At 40.2% G+C, this 26,031-nt stretch overlaps 5 protein-coding genes across 9 annotated transcripts; 2 read left to right on the plus strand and 3 right to left on the minus strand.

The window, feature by feature from the left end:
* Positions 1-33: 33 nt before the first annotated feature.
* Positions 34-693, minus strand: LOC135594761 (aspartic proteinase nepenthesin-1-like). The gene has a single exon (XM_065085270.1). The coding sequence runs from the start codon at positions 691-693 to the stop codon at positions 34-36; it is 660 nt and encodes a 219-aa protein (XP_064941342.1).
* A 306-nt stretch (positions 694-999) lies between these two features.
* Positions 1,000-2,238, minus strand: LOC104000543 (aspartic proteinase nepenthesin-1-like). Its single transcript, XM_009422628.2, has one exon. It carries the CDS (start codon positions 2,236-2,238, stop codon positions 1,000-1,002), a length of 1,239 nt encoding a protein of 412 aa, XP_009420903.2.
* Positions 2,239-2,708: 470 nt separating this feature from the next.
* On the plus strand, positions 2,709-18,963 carry LOC135595472 (membrane-bound O-acyltransferase gup1-like). 5 transcript variants are annotated; one of them, XR_010480382.1, is made up of 20 exons: positions 2,711-2,990; positions 3,087-3,142; positions 3,989-4,170; positions 4,260-4,308; positions 5,612-5,715; positions 5,824-5,888; positions 6,791-6,861; positions 8,343-8,402; positions 10,615-10,728; positions 13,263-13,387; positions 13,477-13,528; positions 14,984-15,046; positions 15,989-16,098; positions 16,171-16,263; positions 16,366-16,447; positions 17,621-17,698; positions 18,217-18,292; positions 18,362-18,411; positions 18,489-18,655; positions 18,730-18,963. XR_010480382.1 is itself a non-coding variant. In XM_065086412.1 (19 exons), exons 1-19 carry the CDS (start codon positions 2,888-2,890, stop codon positions 18,540-18,542), a joined length of 1,587 nt encoding a protein of 528 aa, XP_064942484.1. In that variant the 5' UTR covers positions 2,711-2,887; the 3' UTR covers positions 18,543-18,963. The 5 variants fall into 5 exon arrangements, 2 of the variants coding, with proteins under 2 accessions (XP_064942485.1, XP_064942484.1); XM_065086412.1 differs by having other exon boundaries at positions 18,489-18,963; XR_010480383.1 differs by lacking the exons at positions 18,362-18,411; positions 18,489-18,655; positions 18,730-18,963 and adding an exon at positions 17,354-17,438 and having other exon boundaries at positions 2,709-2,990; positions 18,217-18,267.
* Positions 18,964-19,459: 496 nt separating this feature from the next.
* LOC108951533 (uncharacterized) lies at positions 19,460-21,087 on the plus strand. The gene is made up of 2 exons (XM_018819532.2): positions 19,460-20,260; positions 20,544-21,087. Exon 1 carries the CDS (start codon positions 19,636-19,638, stop codon positions 20,149-20,151), a length of 516 nt encoding a protein of 171 aa, XP_018675077.2. The 5' UTR covers positions 19,460-19,635; the 3' UTR covers positions 20,152-20,260; positions 20,544-21,087.
* A 2,072-nt stretch (positions 21,088-23,159) lies between these two features.
* On the minus strand, positions 23,160-24,642 carry LOC104000541 (uncharacterized). The gene is made up of 4 exons (XM_018819530.2): positions 24,338-24,642; positions 24,084-24,257; positions 23,821-23,980; positions 23,160-23,640 (listed from the first exon to the last, which is right to left on the minus strand). The coding sequence occupies exons 1-4, from the start codon at positions 24,590-24,592 to the stop codon at positions 23,501-23,503; spliced, it is 729 nt and encodes a 242-aa protein (XP_018675075.2). The 5' UTR covers positions 24,593-24,642; the 3' UTR covers positions 23,160-23,500.
* Positions 24,643-26,031: the final 1,389 nt, after the last annotated feature.

A 26,031-nucleotide genomic window follows, 5' to 3' on the forward strand; every position in this document is an offset into this window, starting at 1 on the left:
AAATGAGATATAGCAGTGAGAAAACAGGACGATTCACAAGCCGTTTGAGTTGTCCGCTCCAACCTTGTTCCTGGTGCCACACTCGAAGGCGACGCCGGTGACGGCCACCGGATCGCTGCCTGCTCCGAGTGTGAAGTCCTCGGTGCCGAGAACACCATCGGTGTACGTAGTGTCGGCGTAGGAGTAGTAGTTGTAATGGCAATTAGCTGGGGAGCATGAAAAGACGGGGAGAGCCTGGCACTGCGGGCCGGTGCAGGGGAGTGTGGTGTAGGTGCGAGACTTGGAGGGGTCGTAGATGGGCATGGGCTGAGAGAAGCACTGGGTGCAAGGATCGCACGCTGCCGGTGTCGAGCACGGCTGAGAAGGCCAGTGGCAGAGTGCCGATGGCGAGGTACGTTGCGCCGCTCGCTGGAGGAGATCCAGCTTGGAGAAGTTCCCCTTTTCGGAGTCGACGTAGCGGAGCTGAACCGGACGTTGGCCAGCAAGAGAGCCGGGAGCGAGGCCACGAACAGCAGAAGCAGCGGCAGCAAGAGCTGCGGAGATGGCGGCATCCTTTCCATCGAAGCGGGGAGGGGGGAAGGTCAACCCTTTATGACATCTCGACGTTGACCCTGCCATGAGAAGACTAACAGGGATGAGTGCATGACTTCTTTGTACCACGATGACCAAGTCATCAATTCCAAACGAATCCATTCAAAGGTTCACGTCATAAATCAAACACATCCAGCCAAATTAATTGACCAAAAATATTATGTACTCACATTGGATGTACATAATCGAATTGGATGATTCGTAATTCCACAAGTAGCTTAAGCTGTTACAAAGTGATCCAATATGTTTAGCATTCGGAAGAACTCGATTATGGATTACAACAAATCACACGATTTCCATCACGGATTTCAACACAACAACTCTCATTTGCATGACAAGTAGCCGAACGCCATGAGCACAGAGAGACAGCAAAATGGGCGTAACAGATGGGAAGAAGCAGGACACGATTCACAGCTTATCGCATTGTGCCGGCGTGAAGGACAGCGTCTTCCCGGCGACGTCGTAGAGTATGTGCATGTTCTGCTGCTGGAAGTTGCCAAAGATCGACACGGGATCACTGCTGGGATTCATTGCCAAGCACATCACTCCCGCCTCCATGTCCACGACCATGTAGTTGCGCATCGGCAAAACCATGTCGGCGCCACTGAAGTGGAATGTCATGTTCGGCAGCTGGGGAACCTCACCAGATTTCAACTGGAAGCAGGTGTCAAACCATGGGATATCGTTCGCGGGTGGCAGATCCACCACAGACCGGAGTTCTTGTTGGACGAGCTCGAGAGCAGCTCGTGGCAGAGTTGTGAAAGTAGTGCCGGAGTCGATGAAGATATTATTAGCGAAAGTATCGGATGGAATCGGCAGCAGGGTTGCACCGATTGATATCCCTCGCAGATCCAGGAAGTAGTAGGAATCAGCAACCAGTGGCGTCGATCGAATCGCGGATGCCGGTTCTTTCAAGTCTGCGAAAGATCCGAGCAGTAGAGTGCCGGTAGAAGACAGGTCATCGATCGAGGTGAGGCAATAGGAGAACTTCCCGAAGCCGAGCTGCGACACCAGAGACAGCGACCCCGGGCCGAGTCCGACGAGGCCGGAGCTGTAGAAGGGGGTATTGAAAGAGTTGTTGTACCCACAACCAAACGTGATATCGGGGATGGGATCGCCGGAGCCGAAGGTGAAGGTCTCGGTGGAGAGCACTCCCTCGGTCCAGGAGGAGTCCATATAGTCGTAGTGGTATATACACGCGGTCGTGCATGTGGAAGGAAGGGCCGTGCAGTAGGAATCGGTGCACGGCGACGCTGAGTACGTAGAAGAATTGGAGGGATTGTACTGAAGAGCCGAATGGGGGAGGCATTCGACGCATGGTTGGCACTGAGCCCAGACGAGGTCGCTGCCGGTGTCCATGATAGCCGAGAAGGGCAGAGCCGGCGTGCCGACGGCGAGGTCCATCATGTACTCGCCCAAACCGTCGTGCACCGTGGCTCGGGCGTCGATGCCGGAGACCGTAAGCATTTCTCCGATGGCATCCATTCTGTGCTGGCTACGTCGCATGGCGCGCCGGTAGCGTTCCGACGCGGTGAAGTCGCCATTGGAGTCGACGTGGGTGAGGGTGGCGCGGATGCCGCTCGGCGCAGGACAGGCCAACGGGACATGCAAGAGGAAGAAAACTAGAAGACACGGCAGTAATTCCATCGTGTTGAAGATGATGATGGTGTATCGAACGAGGTATCAATGCGCATATATATATACTGCTCCATATCGTGCGTTTTTCTTGTCGTGTCTTGGAACATGCCAAGCAACGAGAGCTGGAAATCGCACCTTCTTCGCCTCACCATTGAACCATGCCAAAAGACCTACGACTCACCTGTTAACTAATATCAGAGACGTTAATTGATTTTATACGTCATTATATGTAATAATTGATTTTGTAAATTTATTGAGTTGGATTAAAATGTTTAAACTCATTAATATACAATTTATAAAGATTTGTCTACTTTGGTCGGTCACGATCGTTGCACGTGCAATGAGGACGGCGATAGGATAAATTGAAATTTAGGGGCTTTTTTGACATTTTATGGGGTTTCCAAGAATCCGAGGACTTGCGATTAAAAATGTGGAAATTTGCAGAAACACCCTTCTTCTTCGGCCGTTGAACCGTTCGATTTTGGCTTCGATCCCTAACTCACTTCGCCATACCGCTTCCGCGCTACGCCGCCCGATCTAATCACGTCGTGGCCGTCTGTCGCCGTTTCGATCCCATCTCCGCTTCGACTCTCGGAGCTGATCCCGAACTTTATCCTTCTTTTGTTACTTGTTCGGTGGGGAATTTGTGTACGGAAAGATGAGATGCAGATCATTTAGGCAATGGGAGCTCGGGTTCCTTCTTCTCTATGCCGCTGCCTTTTATGCCATAGTCATTGACCGATCTTTGCATCTGTCCAACAGTAATTACGTCTCCTTTCTGTTCTGTTAGTTCACATAATATGCTTCGTTTTGTTTTGAGCTAAGAATTGTCTGCTTATCACTGCAATCTTTAATAGATCACTACGAGAAACTTAGAGGTTTACGCCCTGGTTGGATATCTGGTCGTTTAAATGTAAGTCCTTTACGTACTTTTTTTTTTATTTTTTTTTATTTTTTTTTTCTTTAGTTGTAACTCGCTTCTTCATATTATTCTTTTCTATAAGGGGCCTTTTCTAATTTCTAGAGGTAATTGATCAAACAGAATGTGACAATAAGTGTCACTTGGAATTCATGGTAAACCTAGTGTGAGACTAGATGACCTACCTTAGGTTTTCCGAAACCCTGTTAACTGTCGCACCAGAATTGGATTGCAATTTCTGGTTTTGTGCTTTTTTTTTTTTCTGGAAGTCACTTATATCAGACATTCATTGTTTAATTTGTTGTACCATTCAAGGCTTAACTTCTCTGGAATGGTCAAGAAAATTGAGAATCTCTTCGGAACAATTTTGATTAGGTTTCTTACTCCTGTCCTAAAGTGAACTGCTGAATAAGAGTGGTAATGGATCATTTTTAGTTTTAGATTTTGAGGGATTCATTAGAGAGATGATTGGAGCAAGGGGTAATTACTCTATGTTCTATTCGATCTTTATTGCTAATTTAATTGGACTAAATGCTTTATAGTTCAGACAAGGTTCATAGTGTTTTAAGTGCTGGGTGAGCCATTCAGGTTGTTTATGCTCATGCTTGCATCTCAAGTATTTACAGATGTGAATATAATGACATTCTTGAATTGCAATTCAAACAGTGGAAAACATTAGCTATTGGTATTATGCTTGGTTCCTTTCCCATTGTCACCATGGTTATAATTTTTTTTCTTCTCTTTTTTATGTCTAATTATAATTTGGTAACTTGATTATGCTTTTGCTGACCTTTAGATCAAAACCTTTAGAATTGTTTGTGTTCTTGGATCTTCCTTCAGGATATCTCTGACGCACAATGGAGAAATTTTCGTGAAAACTTGCCTATTCTTACTGTTGTTTTGGGGTTCTTTACAATTGTGGCAAACATCTTAAGGTATTGGTACAACTTCAAAGGGAGAGGGATGTCTTTTATATGGATCTTGACATCATTGAGTTATTTATTATATTTACATGGAGCATGGTATGCCTCCTGATCACAAGAACTTTCTATTTATCCATTATGCGCCAGTTTGTGTGGCTTCTTAGATGACTAATTACTTATTTATGCAGTGTTGGGTATATTATTTCAATTGCTTCACTGAACTTTTTCATGGCGAAGGTTTGTGCATTTGCTCAATGCTACATATTTCTGGCTCTGTTTAATATTTTTTTAGTACTGAAACTATATAGTTTTTGATATACAAGCCTTTGTGTTTCCATAGTTCAAGAATGAGTCAATCACGATATATCGAAATCACATGCTGAATGATTCTTTATGTTCTTTTATTTATCAAATTATTGGTGAACTTTAGATTGTTCATTTTATATTATATTTATATCCTCAAAACAATACAATATTTATATAGTACGTCATGATAAATCTTATGAAAGTATCCACTATGTTTGACCATTCAACATGTTGACATTGTGCAGCTAAATGCAATGTGCAACTACTAAAGAATGTCCTATAATTTGGTTGTGAAGTGGTTGACATTGCTTTTGCTAGATGTTTGTTTCTTTTCTTGTTTCTGATGCTGATATCTAACATTTAGTTGTTCCCCTTATTTATATGCTTCAGGCATCTTAACTTCTTCCTGACTATTTATTCTCTAATTATTTGTTGAGATGTTGGAGGGTGTTTCTGTTTCTTATTGCTTGAAATTTTTGACTAGCTGAATAATTCAATAACTTACTATGAACAATAAAGGGAGGGAAAGAAGTAGGGGGAGAGCAGAGAGAGAAACATGAGCAGATACCAACATCAAAGGCACAATAACTGGCATAAACTATGCAGTTACATAAATATTTTATTCCTTATCAATCATCTTTTTTAATATAAAGTCCTTGAGGCCTATACTACTTTGTCATTTTTGGCATCCAGTGCTGGAGTTTGTTTTTTCACTTAATATCAAGGTTTCAATTTTTGGTTTGAGACCGATACTGGCACAAAACTTCACGGTATGTCAGTATACCAGTTGACACTGGAGTTTGTCTAGTCCCTGGTTGAAGGATGATCTGTATACATATGAATTGTTTTTGATTGTTAAGGTGGGGCTTGGGGTAGATTATGGAGTCAATTTCACATAGGTATTCTGTCCTGTTCCAGTAGTGTTTGTCTTGGATGGTTGTATTTAGTAAGTTGTTTAATTGTTTATAAAAAGTGATTTACATGCTGCTAAAGAAACAATTTATGCAGTTATAGTTCTATTCTGTTGCATATATATGTGAATTCGTCTCTAAAATGCGCACATTTATCCACTCTGTGTGTTTTCCTTCTCGATATGTTTGTAATTGTGTTTAATGAACAAATGGTACACTACTGATACTAACAAATAGTTTGCTTAAACAAAGCGCTTTTATAATCTTCCAAGTCAGATTTCAGACATTTCACTTCTAAGCAGAACTTTCATTTCTTTTTGCAGGTCTTTGCTCGTTCCAAGTATTATTTAGGCATGCTTTGGGTATTTAATTTAGCTGTCCTCATAGTCAATCGTATCTTTGAAGGCTACTCATTTTCCTTGTTTGGGTTAGTCGCAGAGTTGCCTACTTACCAAAAGGTTTTTTTAATATTGAAATCTCTCTTTATCATGTTACTTTGAAGTTTTAACATTTTGGATCTGGTTGACATGATCAGGCAACAGTTAGCATTTCTGGACAACTACAGAGGTACATTTAGGTGGCATATATGTTTCAATCTAGGTAAGTTGGAAAAAAGACTTTCTTATTAGATTTTTTTTTACAATCCTCTTGCAGTGATGACCTTAAATATGCTTTTTGGTTGTTTACAGTGTCCATTATTATTGTGATTAAGAATTTTGATAGAGCTTTAAATGAGAGCTAACGGTGTTATAAAGATGCTTAGAAAGAAACCACTATTGAAATATCATGTTTTATAGAATCGAGTTGTTGGGCTAGCCATGCTTTATAGATTCAATCATTCACATGTTGGGCTATCTAAAATATATTCCATAAGTTTGTGTAGTTGAGATAAGAATGTTGAGATGAATGTGTGGAGCTGTTAGAAATGATAGAATATGAAACATATTATTAATCTTGTGACAGACTAAGTGAGTCACTTAATATTAGTGATACAAGTAGAGGTAGAGAAACACCTAAGGATTCTTTACTAGAAACAATAAAAAAAGATTTGAATGCTTTTGATTTTGCTAAAGATATTGCCTTGTACAAAGCTTAATTGAGGACGATCCATGTAGCCAACCCCAAGGGAAAAGATCCATAGTTCCATCTGTCAACGGTCAACCCCAATAGTTGGGACTTTTACACTTACTGCACTTCCAGAGAGTTGTTGTACTTGTTATCATTGAAATTGAACCAGCCAATTGATTTTGCTTGCCAGCACAACTGCAACAGCCGCTTGACATAGCATGTATCACCTGATTTCTCAACCAATTATATGCTTAGTTATCAGCAGTGTGCCACTCTAATGGATAATATCTTTGTCAAATCATGTTTCATGCTGTTCTCAGTCATTTCTGATGCTAGTGGCAATGGAATAAATTTCTCTTTTAGGTCCCTGAATAGAACTACAATCTTACTTCAAGGCAAATGATCTTTTTGTTGGGTTTTTTTTTATCAAACAGTTATACTACGCATGATCAGCTATGGATGTGACTATCATTGGTCATACAAAAAGCCCCTTTTTGATCAAAAGGTAGATGTATTTAGTATTTACTATTTAGACTCCATTGTAGAAAGCTTTCTCTCTTTTCTAAAATCTGCCATTTTTATTGTCCGCAAACTACTTGTTGATTTAAGCAGGCTTCTGTTTTATTGTGTCAATCTACATGGTCATGTCTCATGCCTTTTCTCTCTTTTTAGCTTGAACCATGAGGATTATTAATGGAGCTCATTGTTGGTAGGAAAATGACAAAATACTTTCAGATATGAATTTTGGGTTTAGCTCTGAATAAAAAGAATGGAACACATGATCAACTTCTGATCTTTTGGGTGATCTTTAGCATATAAGTTTTATTGGTCTTAGCAAACAACTTGCACCCAAAGAATGAGGTGAAAAGTAAATAGCTACATATAAAATGTGTAGAAATCACATTTGGCTGATCAACTTCTGTCTCTATGATACATGAACTCATTCCACATTTAACAATACAGGAAACTTCATTAATTTCAGGTAAATGTGTGAATTTGAGTGTTAATGGTTTAATAATGAGGCATTTTTCTGATGCCAGAGTCCATAATGTGCATAAAGAAGTGGTCACAAGGTTCTCAGTTCACGAAAAAAGTATTTTTTGCAAATTATTCTTTTTGGCCATTAGTGTCATTTCTTCTGTTGTTTCTAACAATTGATACTGTGTTACCTGTGGTATCTGGCTTGTTTTTGCCTCATTCAGAATATACAATCAAAGGAAGTTTACTTATTGACTGCAAATGTTTGGATGTGTTTATACATTGGAAATTATAACATGCTAATTTCTTTATCCATTTATATTTAGTTATCATGTATGGGAAAGAAATGGGGGTTGGAGTGACAGAAAAAAATGCCTTTTTTCTTTCTCTTTGCCGGTGTTTCATTTCTTTTCTAACTTATTTAATTTTTTTATTTTGTATTTTTTGTTTTGGGGGATGATTGGAGGAAAAGGCTTCGTGCCTCTAGACTAGAGGGAATTAATAGTGAGGTAAGAAATTAGCATATGTACTTCTTACCTTCTTTTGCTCTTTCTTTTCTGGCCAAGTATGGATCTCAATTGATATAGCAAGATTTGGAGTTTGGTTTTGAAAAAGTAGTCGTAGTCATTTTTTTTTATACATGAATCTAGCATGTGTATGATACCTTACTAGTGTAGTACACCCACAGTGTATCTCCTATTACCTAGTTTTCAAGTTTTTTTGCTTGGCCTTCTTATGTAACCAGTGTGTAGTTACATAAAATGTTGCTGCAGCAGCTCTGTCTCCTTTTTTCATATCTTGAATACTGGGGAAAGTCATTATAGAGAAGCTAGCCCTCTATTTAGTTGTAATTTCCTAAGATTTATCATATGTCAATAATTCATGCTTTCCGGTGTGACAGATGTTGATATATCTCTGTAGTCAAACTATTTGTTGATGTATATATAGCTTTAAATTTATGTTGTTAAATGACTAATCTGAAATCTTCTCAGTGTCTTCTGGTTACAGAAACATATGCAACGTTGTAATATATGCTCTTCTGGCAAGACATGTTACTTTTCTCTACAGGTATACATGTTACCAGTGCATCAAGCCTATTAATAGCATATGACATTTCAAGTTATGATGCATAGAGCTTTAGTTTTATAAGCAGAAGAAAATTTTCTTTGGAAGTTCCATTATGAAAAGTTATAAATGCCTTAGAAAAATAGAACCAAAGACCATCTAATCTACATAATTATGATTGATGGCTAGAGAGGAAACAAAAGCATAGAAATCAAATAGAAGTATGAAACAACGATCTTCCTGGTGATTAAAGTTTGTACTAAATTTCACCGGACACTTCTAATTAAATTTTGTTCTGATTTTTTCTGGACACAACTGAAGAAAAATATTTTGACATTGTCCTAGCAATAATAAAACTCTCTCTCAAAGAATTGTATAATCTAGAAATGTTTTGTTAAGTTAGGATGTAAAGAAAAGGTCGGCCCGATGCACCAAGCTCCTGCTAATGTAGTGTATGGGAAGATCAATATACTCAGCTTTACCCTTGCAAGATGAGAGATTGTTTCAATAACTCGAATTTTGATCACCCACGTTGCAAAGGATCACTGATGTATAAAGGAAGGTATGTTATCTTTTATCAAATTAGGATTTGTATATAAAAAAGAAGAATATACAAGTTTGATATATCATATTAATATGCGTAATATAAATGTTCCACATAATGAGTATAGTATGCAATTGCTTCAATAACTATGAATAAGTAATCTAGATGAACTAAAAGAAATTAAGAGTTAGTATAGTTGTTAATAGCCTAACATAGTATATTTTGGTTGCAATTAGCACATCTTGGATGAAATGATAGAATAATAATTATGACCATAAAGCTTTGACATGTTAAATGTAAATCTCTGTTATCGTATTAATAAATGCTTAATATTGTTAAGAAGTGCTGCCTATGTATTCAGCTCATGTTGAAATTTGAAACTGCCTAATGTTGAGTATTTGCGAATAATTGTTAGGTATAGTGCTAAGGCTCTTATCTGCCAAAATTGTTGTGTGCGAATATGTTAATTACTAGTATGAGGTGTGTCTCTTGCATCAGCAATCATGATAACCATATTGACAAAGTATGAAGTCTTGTTATGTGCCGGTAGTCCTAGGATTCATGTTCTAACAACATTGGGGTGCCACAATGTGCACCTTTAACTCAAATTCACCAACATGGACAAATTGAACCCCATATTTAAATTACTTAGGTCTGTCCATCTCTGTATCTTGACCAACCACAATAATGGGGCTTACGACCCTGAAAGAGGGCTGCACACAATGGCCAACCACCCCTATGGCTGGATTGGCATATGTGATGTATGTTTCCACCCAGAATTGGCCAGAACATTTTATGTCTGATTTTGGATAGGCATTGGAACCAATGTGTGATAAAATAGAATTTCCAGTCAAGGTGGAAAGAAAGAGGAAAGGAGATTTGCTAATCTGGAGTAGCATGTTTGCAGCTGTGAGCACTGAGCAGGCTTATTATGTCAATCCTAAAGCCCCCAGGAAAGGAATAAGACATCTGCATTAGCCTCAGATGATCGACTACTTGATTGAGGCATTGATGATCAAGGGAGCAGATCTAGGAAGGGAAATGGGGTTGCTTCAAGGGGCCAACCAGCCCCTATCGTGGACAAAGTAGTGCTAGCCAGCTTTGGGAAGGGTATGCCGATCTCTGTGGGCCCAAGAGGTCTTTGAAAAGAGGGATTAAGAGAGAGTTGGCAGCAAGAATCTAAGGACTTCGGATACTTGTAGTGCTACTATGTCCTGCTTTGATCATATCAAAAGTCCTTAGGGTTAACTAAGTCACATTCTGTTGGTTTCAGTTTCATGAAATTGCAATATCTACCAATTTTACTTGGTTCTTTTAGTTGGGTTCAAATGCCATTTTAAATCAGTTCTTTCAAGCAATACAATGTTTTCCTTTCATTTTTAATTATATGTCTCTTATACTTTTCAAGAGGTTTCTATTTTTCACAAAATTCTTTGTATACACCTTCCATGTATCAAATGATTGTATGCTATCAGTGAATAACACTGTTTCCAATTGATCGACCATGTGGATTTTGCTTATGATAATGCATTTGCCCAAGTTTTTTCTAAATGTTTTTCAGGTAATTTTTCACTTTATTTTATAGTTATATAAATCTGATGTACTCAGTTTAACAGTCTCTCTCTTGTCTTCTTGGCTTATGGTTGGCGCTAACAGTCTTTGTTTTGGCAGGAGAGAAGCATTCATGGAGACAAGTACTCATTTAGTATGTACTTGTGTTATTTGATATATGCACCACTTTATATTGCTGGACCAATTGTAAGCTTCAATGCATTTGCTACACAGGTCAGTCCTTCCTTTTTTTTAACAAGATATCTTTCTTTTGAGGGACTGAAATTGGAATTATTGTTTTAATTCTTCATGCTCCAAGTCAGCTAGAAGTTGGAGCTATATACCAAAGTTTCAAGACAATTGTACTTAAAGATCCAAACCATAGTTTGAATACTGGCCAAGCAACTATCAGGATTGGCATCAGCCATAACCAAGTGAAATGCACAAAAATTAAGGACATGATTTTTGCTATTGGATAGCTTCCTAGTAAAGGACATCCGATCCAGGCTGACACAAAGAAGAGCAGGAAGAGAGGACCAGTAACAGAAGAGTGGAGGGCATGCGAATGAAGAATTTTGCTGATGATTCCTGTTGCCAGGCAACCCATCTTCTTCACCATTGACAACCTTAGGTTTCACAGTCGTGTCTTCATTGTACCAGAAAGAATTGGGTTCTACCTATCACTTTTATGAAGTGGGCAATGCAGCCTCCTTACTGACATAAAGAAAGGCTTCTTTGCAAGGGTGAGCTTTGGTTCTATAGTAAGGTTGCTCCGATATGAACTGGGAGATTGAGATTTAGTCAAGTAAACAATTTGTTTACTTGTAGGTAAATAGTTGCATACTTGACGCACTGAATACCTCTCATTGGTGGAAGTCTCATGCATTTGACCATCATTTTAGAAAATATAAATGAATATACAATGGTATACCATATATACAATAATATATAGTAACTATTTGCATAAATAGTAGGCAACAAATTTGTATAAATAAAGTTGTATGATTAGTGTATAATATATAGCAATAATATAAACATACATGATAAATAACATATTTTTTAATAGAAAACATATAAAGCATAGTTAAAAATTTAAAGCAATAAGATAACAGGAAGGGAATTTTCATAATCTTGTATGTTTCCTTAGTCCTGTCCATGTTAGATAATACCCTAATATTTTTCATTAATTATCAGAGCTTGAAAGGAAGTTGGAGAACGGTAATCAAATCTGAAACAAAGTTTAATGGGCTATTGAATTGGATAGAAATCCTATCTTATGAAAGATTATGGGCCACCTATACATAATACTTTATAGGCCTAAGGTTACGATATGACAAACTCTTTATGCTCATCCCTTTCCTGCTTGAAGCTGAATGCGTGGGGCTTCTTTATAAAAATCAGGCTCAAGGATGCACCTATCTATGCTTTTTATTTGGTATCACTTGTTTGCACTTTTCACCATTCAATTCATCTAGTTGTTAAGTCTGAACTCAATTCAGTTGTTACCTTTGAGCATGTAGAAGCTGACACCAAACTAGACTTTCTTGATTTATGTCTGTTTGACACCCATAAATAGGTGCAACAAGTCTTTTTTCAAGGTTAGATTGATTATGTGTGGTCTGATTATTCCTTTTCCAACTTGGCATTTTGCAATATGTGCAGAAGATTGCATCAGTTGTACAATTTCTTTTCAATGGAAGTTCTCGTGTCTTACTGATGAGAAATGAGAATCTTCTAAACAGCACCCTCACTGTAGTTATTTGATGTTGATGTATCGGATTTAAATATACTACATATATGGATACAAGAGAGATTTATTTAAAGTGAAGGTTATTCTCTGGACGGTACTTGGTGTCTGGATGTCAATGTCATTTAGCTTCTTCAGGTTGTAGCTGCTACTTCTGAAGGTCCATTATGTACTGATTTGTAATGTTTTGCCATAAACATATCAACTCTCATCATACAGGTTTATTTTGATAGGTTGCATTATTATGCCTCAACTGTTAATACTTGTGCACAAATCAAAGAAAAGTTTTTTGGCATTTAAAATAATTCATCCTTGATAGTTGATCACTGCCCGAAAGCTGGTATCTTTCAGATCTTAAAGCAAGATTATGGCATGTCATCTGACATTTTCAAGTAGGCTTGTTTAATTGAGAAATTGAAGTTGCGAGAAGCAATAATTTGTTCACAACAGGGTTCTTTCCATTTTATCTCCATTATTTTTTATCTGTTGAAGAGTCATCTGATTTGTATGTGCATGGGTCTTATGTACTGCTTGCTCACAAATATAAAATTCGAGTTCTTATAATTTATTACATTTAAAATGATAAAATTATACTGGCCTTGTATTCATTTTTCCAAAATGAAAGGATATATTACTGTAAAGACCTAGTACAAGCTACTCATGCTCCTTGGAGCACAAAAAATTACCCAACTCCTCTTGGCTGAGCACAAAAGAGAAAAAAAAAATGCCCAACTCCTCGGCCAAGAGCTCCTCCAAGTAGAAGAGGATCCAAAGTACTGAACAAAATGTGCCAACCAATTAGCACTAAAGTTACCCTCTCGGAACAAATGAGAGACTACACAATCCTGGCCTTGTTGTATATTAACTGGTGCCTAGTTCAACCTAACCTGCGTGCGATGTGCATCTGTAACAGAAGATCCTGAACCAATTTGTATCATTTGGTGTTCTTTGTTGCATTCCACTAAAAGTCTGCATGGTTATTTTCATTTATCCAGTTTCTCTTACTATATTGCTCTTGTAGATGGACATGCCTCAGAAAAACTATTCACTCGGACAAATAATTCGATATGGACTGAAATGGATTCTTAATCTTCTTCTTATGGAAGCAATGACACATTTCTTCTACTACAATGCTTTTGCAGTTAGGTAAGCAAATTATGTAACTGTAATAATGATGAATCTCTTATTTGCAGACAACTTTATTTATTTATGTTTTCTGATAATTGTTTATGCAGTGGATCATGGAGGCACTTATCCCCATTGGAGATTCTCATCATAGGTTATGGGGTATGATATCTTCACTGTACTCACTTTTTTGCTAGATCTATTACATCCTGTACATGCATACCATAAAAAATGTTTTTTGTACTTTGTACTTAAACAGCAATTATTATGATCCAGAGCTAGATCTTAAAGGTAAAACATTAGAGGAGGGTCTAAATAGGCAATTGATATTGTTTAAAGTGGTTCTGCTGCTGGAAAATGTAAGTATATATTTGAAGCATCTGTTTCAATCCAAAGCTCAATCTGAACTGACTCCCTCTCTCTCATCTTTTCTTAATCTTCTCTCTGATCCATATTTCATATGCTTAATGATATAAGTTGACAGGCCTTACCCATCTTTGCTACAAAAAAGGGAGGATCAAACTGAATGCTTAAGTTCCCATAATGATGGTTTCAGTCATAATAACTTTGAAGACTTAAAAAAAATATAAGGGGAAAAAGAGAAAAGGACAAAAATCCATACCTTACAGGTGTTTTAAAAAATAGCACTAGATATATGAAAATTATTTATGATATGAAATTATAAAGGAATAAAGAACCTGAAAATATGAAGCAAGCAAAACCTAAGTAAACTCAGTGGTAAAGAATGACAACTTGCAAGTGGCAAGTACCTCAAACTTAATAATTACTAGGAATTTTGAGAATCATATTGGTATCCGCTACCACATCATTGTCATGACATGGCTGCTACTGTATAACAATGCTGCTTGATCACGTGGGGTAGGTGTGCCATATACTTCATCCTTTCATTGTACCCAAAAAACAAAATCCTTAAATGAAACAGGTGGGTTGAGCTGCAAATATCACTGCATTAAACTGAGCCATAGGTTTTGTTTGTAGGTATCAAAGCCAAAAGTCTGGCTTAAATGAGAGTATCCAATATCAATTTTGGTCAGCAAGCCAATTTTGCTATTTTACATGATTTTCAGCTAAGATCATGCTGAATCTTGAGACTATCTGAGGTATTTATCATTTAAAACAGGGAAGATATTGTTCTCTTGGTACAATGTCAAATTTTTCTCATGATTTATGAGTACTTGAAATAATTGAAATTAGGTTTATATAGATGAAGATCAATGTTTCAACTGTGTCAAGGACTTATTTTGAAATTAATACAGGACTAACATATTCCACAAGCTTACTTTTATCACTCTCTTTATCCAATACTTGCAGACTTGCTTGGTTAATGTCCTTCAAGCCTATAGTTGATTGTCTTGGCTGGTTTTCTTGCCTAGTAAGTTTCTGTTGCAAGTACTTGGATTTGGTTCAAACATTCTCATAAGTTTACAGCAAACAACCATTTCCATCATGGTATTACAGTTGGGTTCTCATTGGTCGGCATTGGTTCTGCATCATTTTCAGTATTATTTTTATAATTAACATTCTACGTGGACTTTGTTGAAAAATATATAAATGAATGTATCTTTTGTTTTATTTGTTTTTTCTTCTGGGTGACAGGTGTTAAACTTTATGTGGTTGAAATTCTTTCTGATTTGGCGTTATTTTACATTCTGGTCACTGGTAATCTTCTGAACTCCAGAATACTTTTCTGATCTATAATCTCATCCCTTCCTCAAATAATTTCTGTATGATCTCCTGCATCTCCTATTTGTATATTGAATCTTAAATTATGACTACCTGATGCTTCCGATATTCATGCTAGCCAATACTCCAAGTTTGGTGTAATTGAAACTTGAAAGAGTCGTGTATGTATGTATGTATCTGCAGTTTGTCATTTACATTTTTTTATGCTTCTTTAAGTGTATTAGGAAAAATAGTGTGATTGATTGCGCAACATTATGATGATTTTTAGAAATCCTTGATGGCCTTTCTAGGTTTCAACATTCAAGTAAGCCTTTTCCTTTTCAAGACTCACCTATACAAGAAAATTGTTCTTATTCATAGGCTATATATGATGTTCTCCTACACTTTGTAAAGGAGTATTTAGGTTTTTGCTTCAAGGCAAGCCTCTTTTGCCTTGGAAGTTATTTATACTAAGAACATGCAATCTTCAGAGGGAAATTTGAGATTATGATAATTAAAAGTTTCAAGAAAGCTAAAGGAAGATTCAAAGCAAATAGGAAGAAGTAATGCTATAATCTTTACTGTCTAACTAATTATAACACAGATAAATATCAGGAAATTAGCACATGTTCCAATTGGTTAGGAATGTATTTTCGTCTTGTACAATTTATGGACTATTGGGAATAACCTACCTATGGAATAATGGAACTGACAATTCTTATGGTCTCTCTGTCAAACATAAATAGACTATCCTGTAGATTTGTGTTTTTGTGATCTGAATATATAATTATAATCTACAAAGTCTTTTCTGTGTTGCACTGTTATATGAAGTTGAATCTGATGGTTTTTGAGATATAATTGTTAGATTTATTGTTATTTAGCAAATTGTATTGAGAATTTCAAAATTCCAACATTATCACCATGACGCTTCAACTGCAGATGACAGGCATTGAGACTCCGGAAAATATGCCTAGGTGTATCAACAATTGTTATGATTTGGAGACCTTCTGGAAAAGCTGGCATGCATCATTCAACAAATGGCTTGTCAGGTTTGTTTCAATCTTCCTTTACTACTTTGCTCAATTACTCACTGAATAATAAATTCTGTTGCTAAATTACAGGTACATGTATATTCCGCTCGGTGGTTCTCAGAGAAAGCTACTCAATGTGTGGGTTATTTTTACATTTGTAGCAGTCTGGCATGACCTGGAGTGGTAATTCTATTCTGTACCTGCCTGAAAATTGCAATTTCTTCAAACAAGCAATTTTCAGCTTTTAAGTTAAACAATGGTCCATCTGATGTTTTTGTCCAATAGGAAACTTCTTTCTTGGGCATGGTTAACATGTATATTTTTTGCTCCTGAGATATTGATCAAATCATGCAGCAACGCTGTTCAGGTATTGCTATTTTCCAGTTACAAATTGTCTGTCTTGGGAACCGTCATATTATAAGCTATCAGAACCATGATGGCCATATTAAATAATAATGGCATACATGATCTGTTGTTTTGATAATAATGACATCCACATGGTCATGTGTTGTTATTCATTTGCTCACAAGATGTGAATTCATATGATTTTATTAACCTGTTCCATATACAAGTTAACAAAGTGCACCCATCTTTAACACAATTCTAAATCAAGTATCTGACAAGATTATCATCGATCAAAAATTGAAAATCTCAATAGTGATAAGTATTGAGAAGAATATTAACCTTAAAAGTTTCCATCATTGGCTGTTCTTGAGCATGGGGGCTATTATGCTAGGAAGATATTCAAGATCGTAGTGTGTGTGCCTTTGGTTGGTCTGACATCACCAGCTTTGAACCTTATGTGCCAAGGTTAACTGGCATGGGCTGAGATGAGGTTGTTTATTTTTTACATGGCCCATCATGATAGTGAATAGAGTTGATGTTGTAGCATTCTGTGCCAATTTTGGCATACAGAACGCCAATAATTAGTATACAAATAGCATATTTTCTTTCTTGTAATTATATCTCATCTTTGTGGAGAATAGACCTGTCTTTTTGGACAATTCATCAGGATGTTCCTAGTTAAACAAGGTTTGCCGGATGAGGACAATCTTTGGATTTTGGATTGGGATTGAATCAGATCTGCTTTATTAGATTTTTAGGCATCAACCTGAATTGGCAAGAACTGGTTACAGTGGCTGAATATGTGAATAACTGACTGGAATCAGCTTTGACCTTGTGCAACTTGGTTGCACCCAATTCATTTGCGTGGTTCTGTAATTTTTTAGTTCCTGCTCAGTTTGAGCTCCTCCTGATCTGGCTCTGTTATCAGCAGATCCTGCATACCGTGCATGTTAAATCCCAACTGAGTGTTACCAGGCCTGCGTGATCACAATAAGAATTGACCTTGTATAATGGTAATGAATTTGTCAGTTTTTAGCATATGTCTCATAGATGTTTGATTAAATTCTGAGTGGCACTCAACCTGTCCTTCTATTGGTCACAACATATTTATTTTAGAACCAAGATACTGTTCTGTTTTGTATGATTTTGGTTGGCTAATTATTATTACATGTTCATAATTTATGCATGCTATCAGGTAAGAAGTGCTTTTGGGATGTGCATACAACGTGAACTAAGTGCTATTGCAGGTGCTGTGACAATATCATGCCTTATGGTATGTTTCATATTTATCTTAAGGTTTTCATTGTTATGAAAGCTCATAAATGATCATGCTACAATAACAGTTTGAATTAAGATTCATTGTAGCTTCTCTTTAGATCCTACACTGAGCACCTGAAGAAGTCATTCTGCACAATTCGTGGAATTTTACAAATTATATGCTTGATGTGTGAATACTGAAAAGTTACTTTAATTTATATCTTTGTCTATACATGAATATCTGCTGAAGTTGCATAATAATAACCTGCAGAAATAGTTGTGGTCCTATCGTTCTTGTGTCCATGTACTAATCTGCATCCTCTATTAAAAAACTAATCAGTACTCATACTCAAGGAGCTGCTAAAACCTAGGTTTCTTTCCAAGTTCACTGAGTTTATTCTTTTCTCCATAATGTGTAACTATATTACTGTAAATGTATCAGATGAATAAATAATATGGAAAAGGCTTGTATATTTTTTAAGCAGATGACTGCACTGTCATGAACTTCTGTTTCTGGTTTATTCTGGTTTACAGGTAGCAAATCTTGCTGGCTTTGTTATGGGACCATCAGGAATAAAATGGCTGATTTCTCGGTTGCTTCACAGAGATGGTAACTTCAAGACCAATTTCTTTCTATGTTTCTTAATCGACTCATAATATTCCTTTCTGCGTTGCACAGGTTTACCTATTCTAGCGGGCACATTCACAACATTTTATGTAGGAACTAAGGTAATTGTTGATCGTTACGGAGTTTGTATTGATCACACTGGTATTCCACCTATAACTGGCTATTTTCAAATTCGCAGCTAATGTTTCATATCCGTGATGCCAAAAAATGCAACCAGCTGAAGGATCACTGAGACTTGAGCTTTTCCACCGGTTGAGGAAACTACGAAACCTCACTCGGTTCATCCTTTTTTTAATTTTCCTAACATCTCATCGGCAAAGACTAGAGGCAAATGGAGATGTTAAAGTAGGCATTATCAAGGCAAGTAATTTCAGGAACAAGATCTCATAAGCCTGACACTAAGCTTACAAACTTTGCAGAGTCTACTGCTGGGGACTAAACAAGACGCGACAACAAGTCTACTCTGTAAATTTTTATACTCCAACTGCGTTCAGATTCCTTTATGTAATTTTTGTTAAAAATATTCATCAAGAGTGATAAAAAGAGAAGATAATCTCGTGTCATCAGGGATTGAAAGAGTCGAATTATATAACCTAAAAGTTAAGCTTTTTCTTGTTGAATTGGTGTATCTATCTATGTATTTAATTCAAATTCATCATTAATATTTTTTTTTGATAAGTTTATATTATTAAAAAGTCAGTGTACAATCTACTTTCTCTCGGTATCAATCCACCCACCCGAGACAAATTCTGAGGCCAAATCCTTGTGCCGATCCAAGGGTAGTGGGAGATCGATTGTGGTCGCGGAGGAGAGCTCGTGCAGAAATCGAGAATAGAAAACGAGGGAAATTGTAGTCTTCCGGGTTGGTTCATGTATGGTCCATGGCCCAATCAGCAGCTATGACTAAGTCGGATCTAATTTTAATTGAATCCGGTAAAACTTGTCTCATCTCGCCAACATAATTAAACCCGGCCCGTAAGTTAACGGATCTGATACAGATGGACAAATTTGAACCGCGAATTGGATCGGGTTTGATAAGGTATCTCGATTCCGTCTGATTCCGACCCGAGCAACAGTGGCACGCTGACAAGCCCACAATTCCCTGCCTCAACGGGCAAACACAGAATTGCTTAAACCAGCTTTAAAATAGTTGCAGTATTCCTACCCTCGATTCAACGTAACACTAGCAATCACTCACCTGACAACCACGTCACCACTCTCCGCTTCTACCCACGCCGAGCCCGGGCGGTCCCGCGTCCCACTTTAAAAGCCCCCGACCGGTCTTCTCCATCTTGATCTCGTCGTGTCTCACCCGCTGCAGCGGCATGAGTGGGTTCACAGAGCTCGGCTTCGCTCTCATCATATTCTTGTCCCTCTCCCTTCTAGGGTTAGCCGCCGAGCTCATCTACCTCCTCCACCGCCGGCGGCGGAGGTGGCTCCTTCAGCAATCCACTGCCGATCCCGAGCTCGGCGGCGGGCCGTCCTCCGGGGATCTCCTCCTCCACGTCCTCTGCTTCGAGCCCCGCTCCCGGGTCGAGCCCGCCTGCGCTGCCCCGTCCTTCGCTCATCCCTCCGCCGCCGCCAATCCTGCTTCGCCGAAGCCCCCGGTAGATCCCGCGGAGGCGGAGTCGGATTCCGACCCAGAGGAGGAGTGCGACTTCGACCGGTGGCGGGCCACGTACTTGGGGCCCTCCCGAGCCCTGTACACCATCAACGAGGAGGGGGAAGACGACGACGAACATTGGGAGGAGGCAGAGGAGGAGGAAACGCCATTCGCGACGCCGTGCTCGTCGCCCGGGTTCTACACTCCGTCGCCATCTCCGCCCCGCACGAGGGAGTAGGCCAGCGACGACGCCGGGAAACTCTCCCTGGCCGTCCATCGGAGGTGAGGATTTAGGGCGCGCTTTGCACGGGGCCGGGACTGTACGGTCGTCCGTACGAAACTATGAGGTACCATTGGAGTCTCACTCGGTATTTTAATTTGTTTTTTCTGTTTTCCCAGTAAATTATTTCGCTTTCAGCCACGATAGAAAGAATACATTTATAGGCCACTAAATGCTGATAGGCGTAGTTTCCTATATATATATATATATATATATATATTGTTGTATATGAGTGAAGCTTTTGGGACTTTTGAGGCAGGACAAAATAATGGAAGTAGCAGTAATGAGTGTGATGAGAGAGAGGTGTGGTTGGTCGTATGCTGAGTAATTGCACTGCTTTCAACTGCTAGGATTGTTATGATGGACGTAGTTTTTGGGATCCAAGTGGCAACCAGGTTCTCACATCATGGCCGGGATGGATGATGGATGATGGATGATGGATGATGGATGACTTTAGATGCGGATGAGCATTCAACATGCAAACAGCACCGAAACATTTATTAGCTTTGACGGAAGCCAACACTCAAAATCTTTGAACCTCCTGAAAAGTAGGCATCGGTCATCTGCATCCTCCTTTGGGGTGACACCCATCATTATCAAACTGTTCTGTGCCTTTAGCTTTGCAGGTTTGTTTTACTAGTTTGCCCGTCTGCTTTCTTCACCTTTTTGCTTTAGTTTTGTATCGGTTCCCTCTAAAATTTCCACTCTCCTATTTGTTCCCACCCACCGTATGAGAGATGTTTGAATTATGATCTTGAAGTATGCTTCAACTTTGAGGTCGAATCTTGACTCACTGATCCACAGCATTATATTAGTCAGATCATATCATGTGTTTGAAATCTGTACTTGTCTCTCTTTCATCTATTGAACTTTGGATTCAACTTTGGGTGTCGACTCTAATCTGAGTTGAATCACTCGATCAAATTATTTTTATCAGTAACACTGATGTAGTCACAGCTTGTCCCACCAGACACTTCCCACATGCTACACCAACTACTATCATTAATGTTGGATGTTGTTATCTAGTACGAATCGAATAGGGTGGGGTGGGAGTTCATTCTCGAAGACAAAGCTTGTAGGTGCCAACCAAGGATGCTGTGTACACAGTGAATCCAAGAAGCTCTTCTCCCGAATCAAGTTTGCTTAGGCTTTGAGAGGTCAGGCACTAGGAATTATTCTTGGTGAATTCCTCCATAACCCTTACTACTGAGATCTATAAATGTTTGTGTCCTGCATGCAACAATAATATTGTGTTGTGTGCAACACATGCTTCCCCCACCAAGAATAAGTAGGTAGCAGATACATACATGGAGTATGATGTTCTTAATACTCCACTGGAAAGTAATTATTTAGGTAGCAGATACATAATTATTTTGCTGTACAAACCAGCCTGTTCATGCTTATGAATTGGTGTGTGTGCAAAATTGCAGTGGCCATGGCCACTTCCAGTCACCCATTTAATGAATGTGCACCCACCGGTTTCCCAGCCTTCTCAGAAAGTAAGATTCTTCTGCCAGGGTTTTGTACTGTACCAATCCCAATTTAACATATAATTTCCATTGTAGCTATAACATACTCCTGAATGACTCAAGTGTGCGCAGGATCACTATGAACAAATGATGAGTACCATGCTTGCTGTAGTCACAAGTCACAGGGATGCAGCTAATTTCCTGTGATCAATGTTGTTGTTGTGTGAAATAAATGCTCCCCTTCTTCATTTATTCCTTGCTGGTAATCTTGGGACTACCACGAGTACTAAGATTTCATGTTTCTTATTGACAAACTGATGTTTCTGAACATCATGTAAAGAAGAAATAAAAATACTAAAGGATAATAAGCACATCACAAAAATGAATGGCATGAAAGCAGAGTACAAAGCTTTACCATGTTCAAGTTATAACATGACCTGACCAAGTAAATTGTTATACAAGTAGTGGCCAAAATGTTGTGTGTGTGCACCAATATTTCCCTCTCCATGAGAGTCAGTTCCTCACTGTAAAGTGATTCATTATTTATTTTTCCTTTTTCTTTTGAGGGAGGAGGCTTGTATAGATTTCACTTACAATTGTGCTTGCCTTTTTGCGTTCAGGTAGGACACTTATTTGTGCATCCCTCTGTTCAGTCTTAGGCAACATCAAGACAAGAGCTTGTCAGTGATTTTGTACTGATCTATGTTTTTGGCTCATCTAGGGAACATAAAAAGAGAATCTAGATGTTGATGAAGCAAATGAGATAAGGAGCAACTGATTGGGTGTTTGTGGTTACTGATTGATTAGGTGTACTTTCATGCACCAAGACACACAAACTGCTTTATCTTTATGTTTGAGACTTATAGGATGCTAATTGGTGTGATCAGAAGAATGAGAAGCTGAAATAACTTGTAGAAGCTGATGAAAGCTTGTCTGTCACCTTACAGATCTTTGTCCCTCTTTGTTCAGCATGCTTTTATTGCCACAAAGCAGTCACCTACTTTTCATGTTCTTGCTCTTTTTCTCTTCTACAGAGTAATCCAATCAGCTGTGACCTCTGTAAGATGCCAAAGCAGAGAAGAACATCACATGTTATTAACACAATGTCTCCTGTTACCAATTTCATGTCAGCAACTCCAGTGAAGATAGAAGCTGCAAAGATAAAAGTCACCACTGCAGAAATTGCAATCTTCCACACAAAGCAAGCCAATTCAATGCATGCCTGTCCAATTCTGACATGGGCTGCTTCATTATTTTCCTAAGTTGCATTGAGATGAAATTTATGAGAAGAACCCCACACACACACACACACCGCCCCACAACATTGTATTGTCTCAGACATCAAAAAGTCCAAGGAACTCCTCTTGACCAATGTCCTTTGAGCATGGCCAACTTGCTCTGCTCCAGGAGTGGCAGCATTCAATGCTCCCCACCTCTCTTCCCATGTCGCCATCACTATAAAGGTTCAATTGTGCAGATAAAGCAGCAGGAGGCAGAGAAGGTACAGAGTCTGCCACCACTATGGACAATGAAGCACAAAGAAGAACATGGACCTCACCATGTCAATTCCATGATAATTATCCTTGGCGCAGGATACGCAGCCACATTATTCTTTATTTATATGTACACACATCAGCACAAAAGCAACCAAGGATAGAAAGAAGACAGGAGGAAATTAAATCTGATCTCCTCCTCCTCCACCCCCACCACAACCACCATTTTGTTCTCAGAAATGACAAAAGCCCTCCGCCATGCTGGTTCACCATCCTTCTCTTCTTGTATTTATTCCACGAGACAGGAAGAGAACAAAACAAGTGGCCTTTAGGGTTCATCTCCTCTCAATAAGTCCAGTCCTGAGGCAGACCCGTCTCTGCAGGAGGAGGAGGAGGAGGATGCTGAAATGGCATGCCTTGCTCCCACACTCCTCCATTTCTTGTCGCCTGCTGCTGCTGCTGCTGCGCTCCTCTGCCTTTCACATCTGCAGAGCAAAACAATGCTACTGTCATCAAGAAAGAATCCGCAGTACTACGGCATTATCTACCACTGAGAAGAAAGAAACATCATGAAAACATTTCTCGAGAAAGATGAAACACATGCATGCAAGTATACATGATGTGTGTCCAAAATACTACAAGATATGTTAGCGTTTGAAGCTTACAGGGTTTCTTCTTGTCTTCGTCTTTGAAGACCCGTGGGAGGAACACGCCCGTCCCCCCGCCCTCCCTCGCCGAACCAGGAGATGGTAATGGAATGAACCGGTCCGGAACCGGTTGGACCGGAGCCTGCACCACCCCGCCTCTGGCCGCTCCAAAGGTTGCCTATCATTCATGATTCACCCAACCAGCCCTTGTCATTATGACGGAGAAGGAAGAAGAAGAAGAAGAAGAAGAAGAAACCGGATCGACTCCGGTCCAAACTCACCTGTGTCTGAACCGGTCTCGACATGGAGCAAAACCGGAGCATGCCGGGGCTCGAACCGGGAACACCCCGCCCGCCATCGCCGGTCATGAACCCGGCGTGAACCACGCCGAGTCCGACGAGATTTTCCGCCCCTGCCAGCCGGGGCGCCGGCCTACTCTGCTTGAAGCCGAACACCTGTCGCCAGAAGACGTAAACCGTGAGCGAAGATGACCCGAAGAGAGGAGACGGGAAGGGATGGGGAAGCGAAGCGAGACCCGAGGGCGGGGCGGGGCATGACGCGGCGGTCCGAACGCGGGGAGGAGGCCGGCCCGGTCGAGCATGCAAAGTGCGTCGAGCTGGCGAGCGATGCCTTCGAGGTAGGCTAGGTGGGCGGAGCAACCGGGGGAGGCGGCGACGGCGGAGGAGGAGGAGGAGGACGAGGAGAAGGGGCGGCGAACGCCGACGTCGCGGATGATGTCGGAGGGCAGCCAGAGCTCGCCGTCCTCCAAATCGGGTGGGAAATCCGCCATCGGACCCCACTGTAGAACCCCAAGCGCACAGCGAGCAGGCGGGCGAGGGAGGGAGAGAGAGAGAGAGAGAGAGGGTGAAGATAGATATAGCGGCGAGGAAACTGGTCAAGGGGCATCATGGTAATTTCGTGTGGGCAGGAGACGAGAGTAGCGGAGAGCGGATATTTGTGGCTGTTCGTGATAGCGGCGCCCAAAACGAGGCCGAAGAGGGGAGTGGGGCGTAGGACTTCTGCTACGGGGACTCACGTTTCGACGCGAACCCGCGAATCTGCGTTTCGTGGAATGCAGTGATGTGTGGAGGGACGGGTGGGTGTAAGCCTGAGCGGGTGGGAGAGGCGTGGGTAATTTAATTTGGGAGACAGATATGGCAACGGCGCCAGCTTCGGAAGGATCCCGCGAAGCGGCGCACGTGGAGGAATGCGAATTTGGGCCGTTCGATTTAGGACACGTGGAGGAATCGCGGATCCAGAGCGAATGTAACGGCACTTTTTGGCGCCAACAGGGAACCGTCGCCTTCGGGTCGAAGGGGAAACGGTAAGCGTGAGGCATGCGGGGCAACCAAAGTTACGTGACGAGAGTGGGCCCGCGGCCCCCGCCACGTTCTCCGGGCCCCTTCCCCCCCCCCCACCCCTATTAATGGCGGTTGTGCGGGCGCCTCGTGGCTCGTCTTGAAATGACCCAAATGCCCTCGTCTCGCCGAAACGACGTCTCGTGTCGTGAGTTAAGCGGTAACCGGAGCATGAATTTACCCACGGCGTCTATGTTTCTCTCTCTCTCTCTCCATGGACATTAGCACATGTGGCAATTGAAGGACATTTAGTGTTGACTCGCTTCGACGACCTTAAATGGTCCGCAAACATGTTTTGTTTGATAATTGACACACAATTTCAACCGTGCGTAATGTTTGACGGGACGGCGTGGGCCGGCATGAGATCGATCGATAGATCCTCGCTTATCTAAGCGCAGAAATAATCCCTGTCGTTCGTTGACTTTTCGTAAGAAGCTCGTAGTTGACATCATTTTCTGAGAGCACATTCGTAGTGTAAAAAAGGCACAGCAGCATCGTATAGCCGCTGACGCACATTCCTTAAATACAACATCGGATATAGCTGAAAACTAATGATGATATAAATCACTAATCCACACAACAAGGTTTGTCATTTTCCTGATCAATGAATGAGAAGCAAAACGAATCATGATGCGTCATAACAATTAAATATTGCGCTTGGGAGTTTCTTAACCTGATCTTGTGACTAACACCATCTTGTCAATCAATCAGGTATGCATGGCTGCTGCAAAAACTGGACGCCAATGGCTGAGGAAAAGCACACAATGGCTGAGGAAAAGCACACTGCACTAGTGTCACGACCTTAGCTGATTTTACCTAAGGCGTGCGGCACCCTCGCGCGTCCGTCCGCAAAGATCAGCCTCCCCGAAGC

The sequence above is a fragment of the Musa acuminata genome, chromosome BXJ1-10 (genome assembly GCF_036884655.1).
Source record: "Musa acuminata AAA Group cultivar baxijiao chromosome BXJ1-10, Cavendish_Baxijiao_AAA, whole genome shotgun sequence".
In the NCBI taxonomy this organism is placed as follows: Eukaryota; Viridiplantae; Streptophyta; class Magnoliopsida; order Zingiberales; family Musaceae; genus Musa; species Musa acuminata.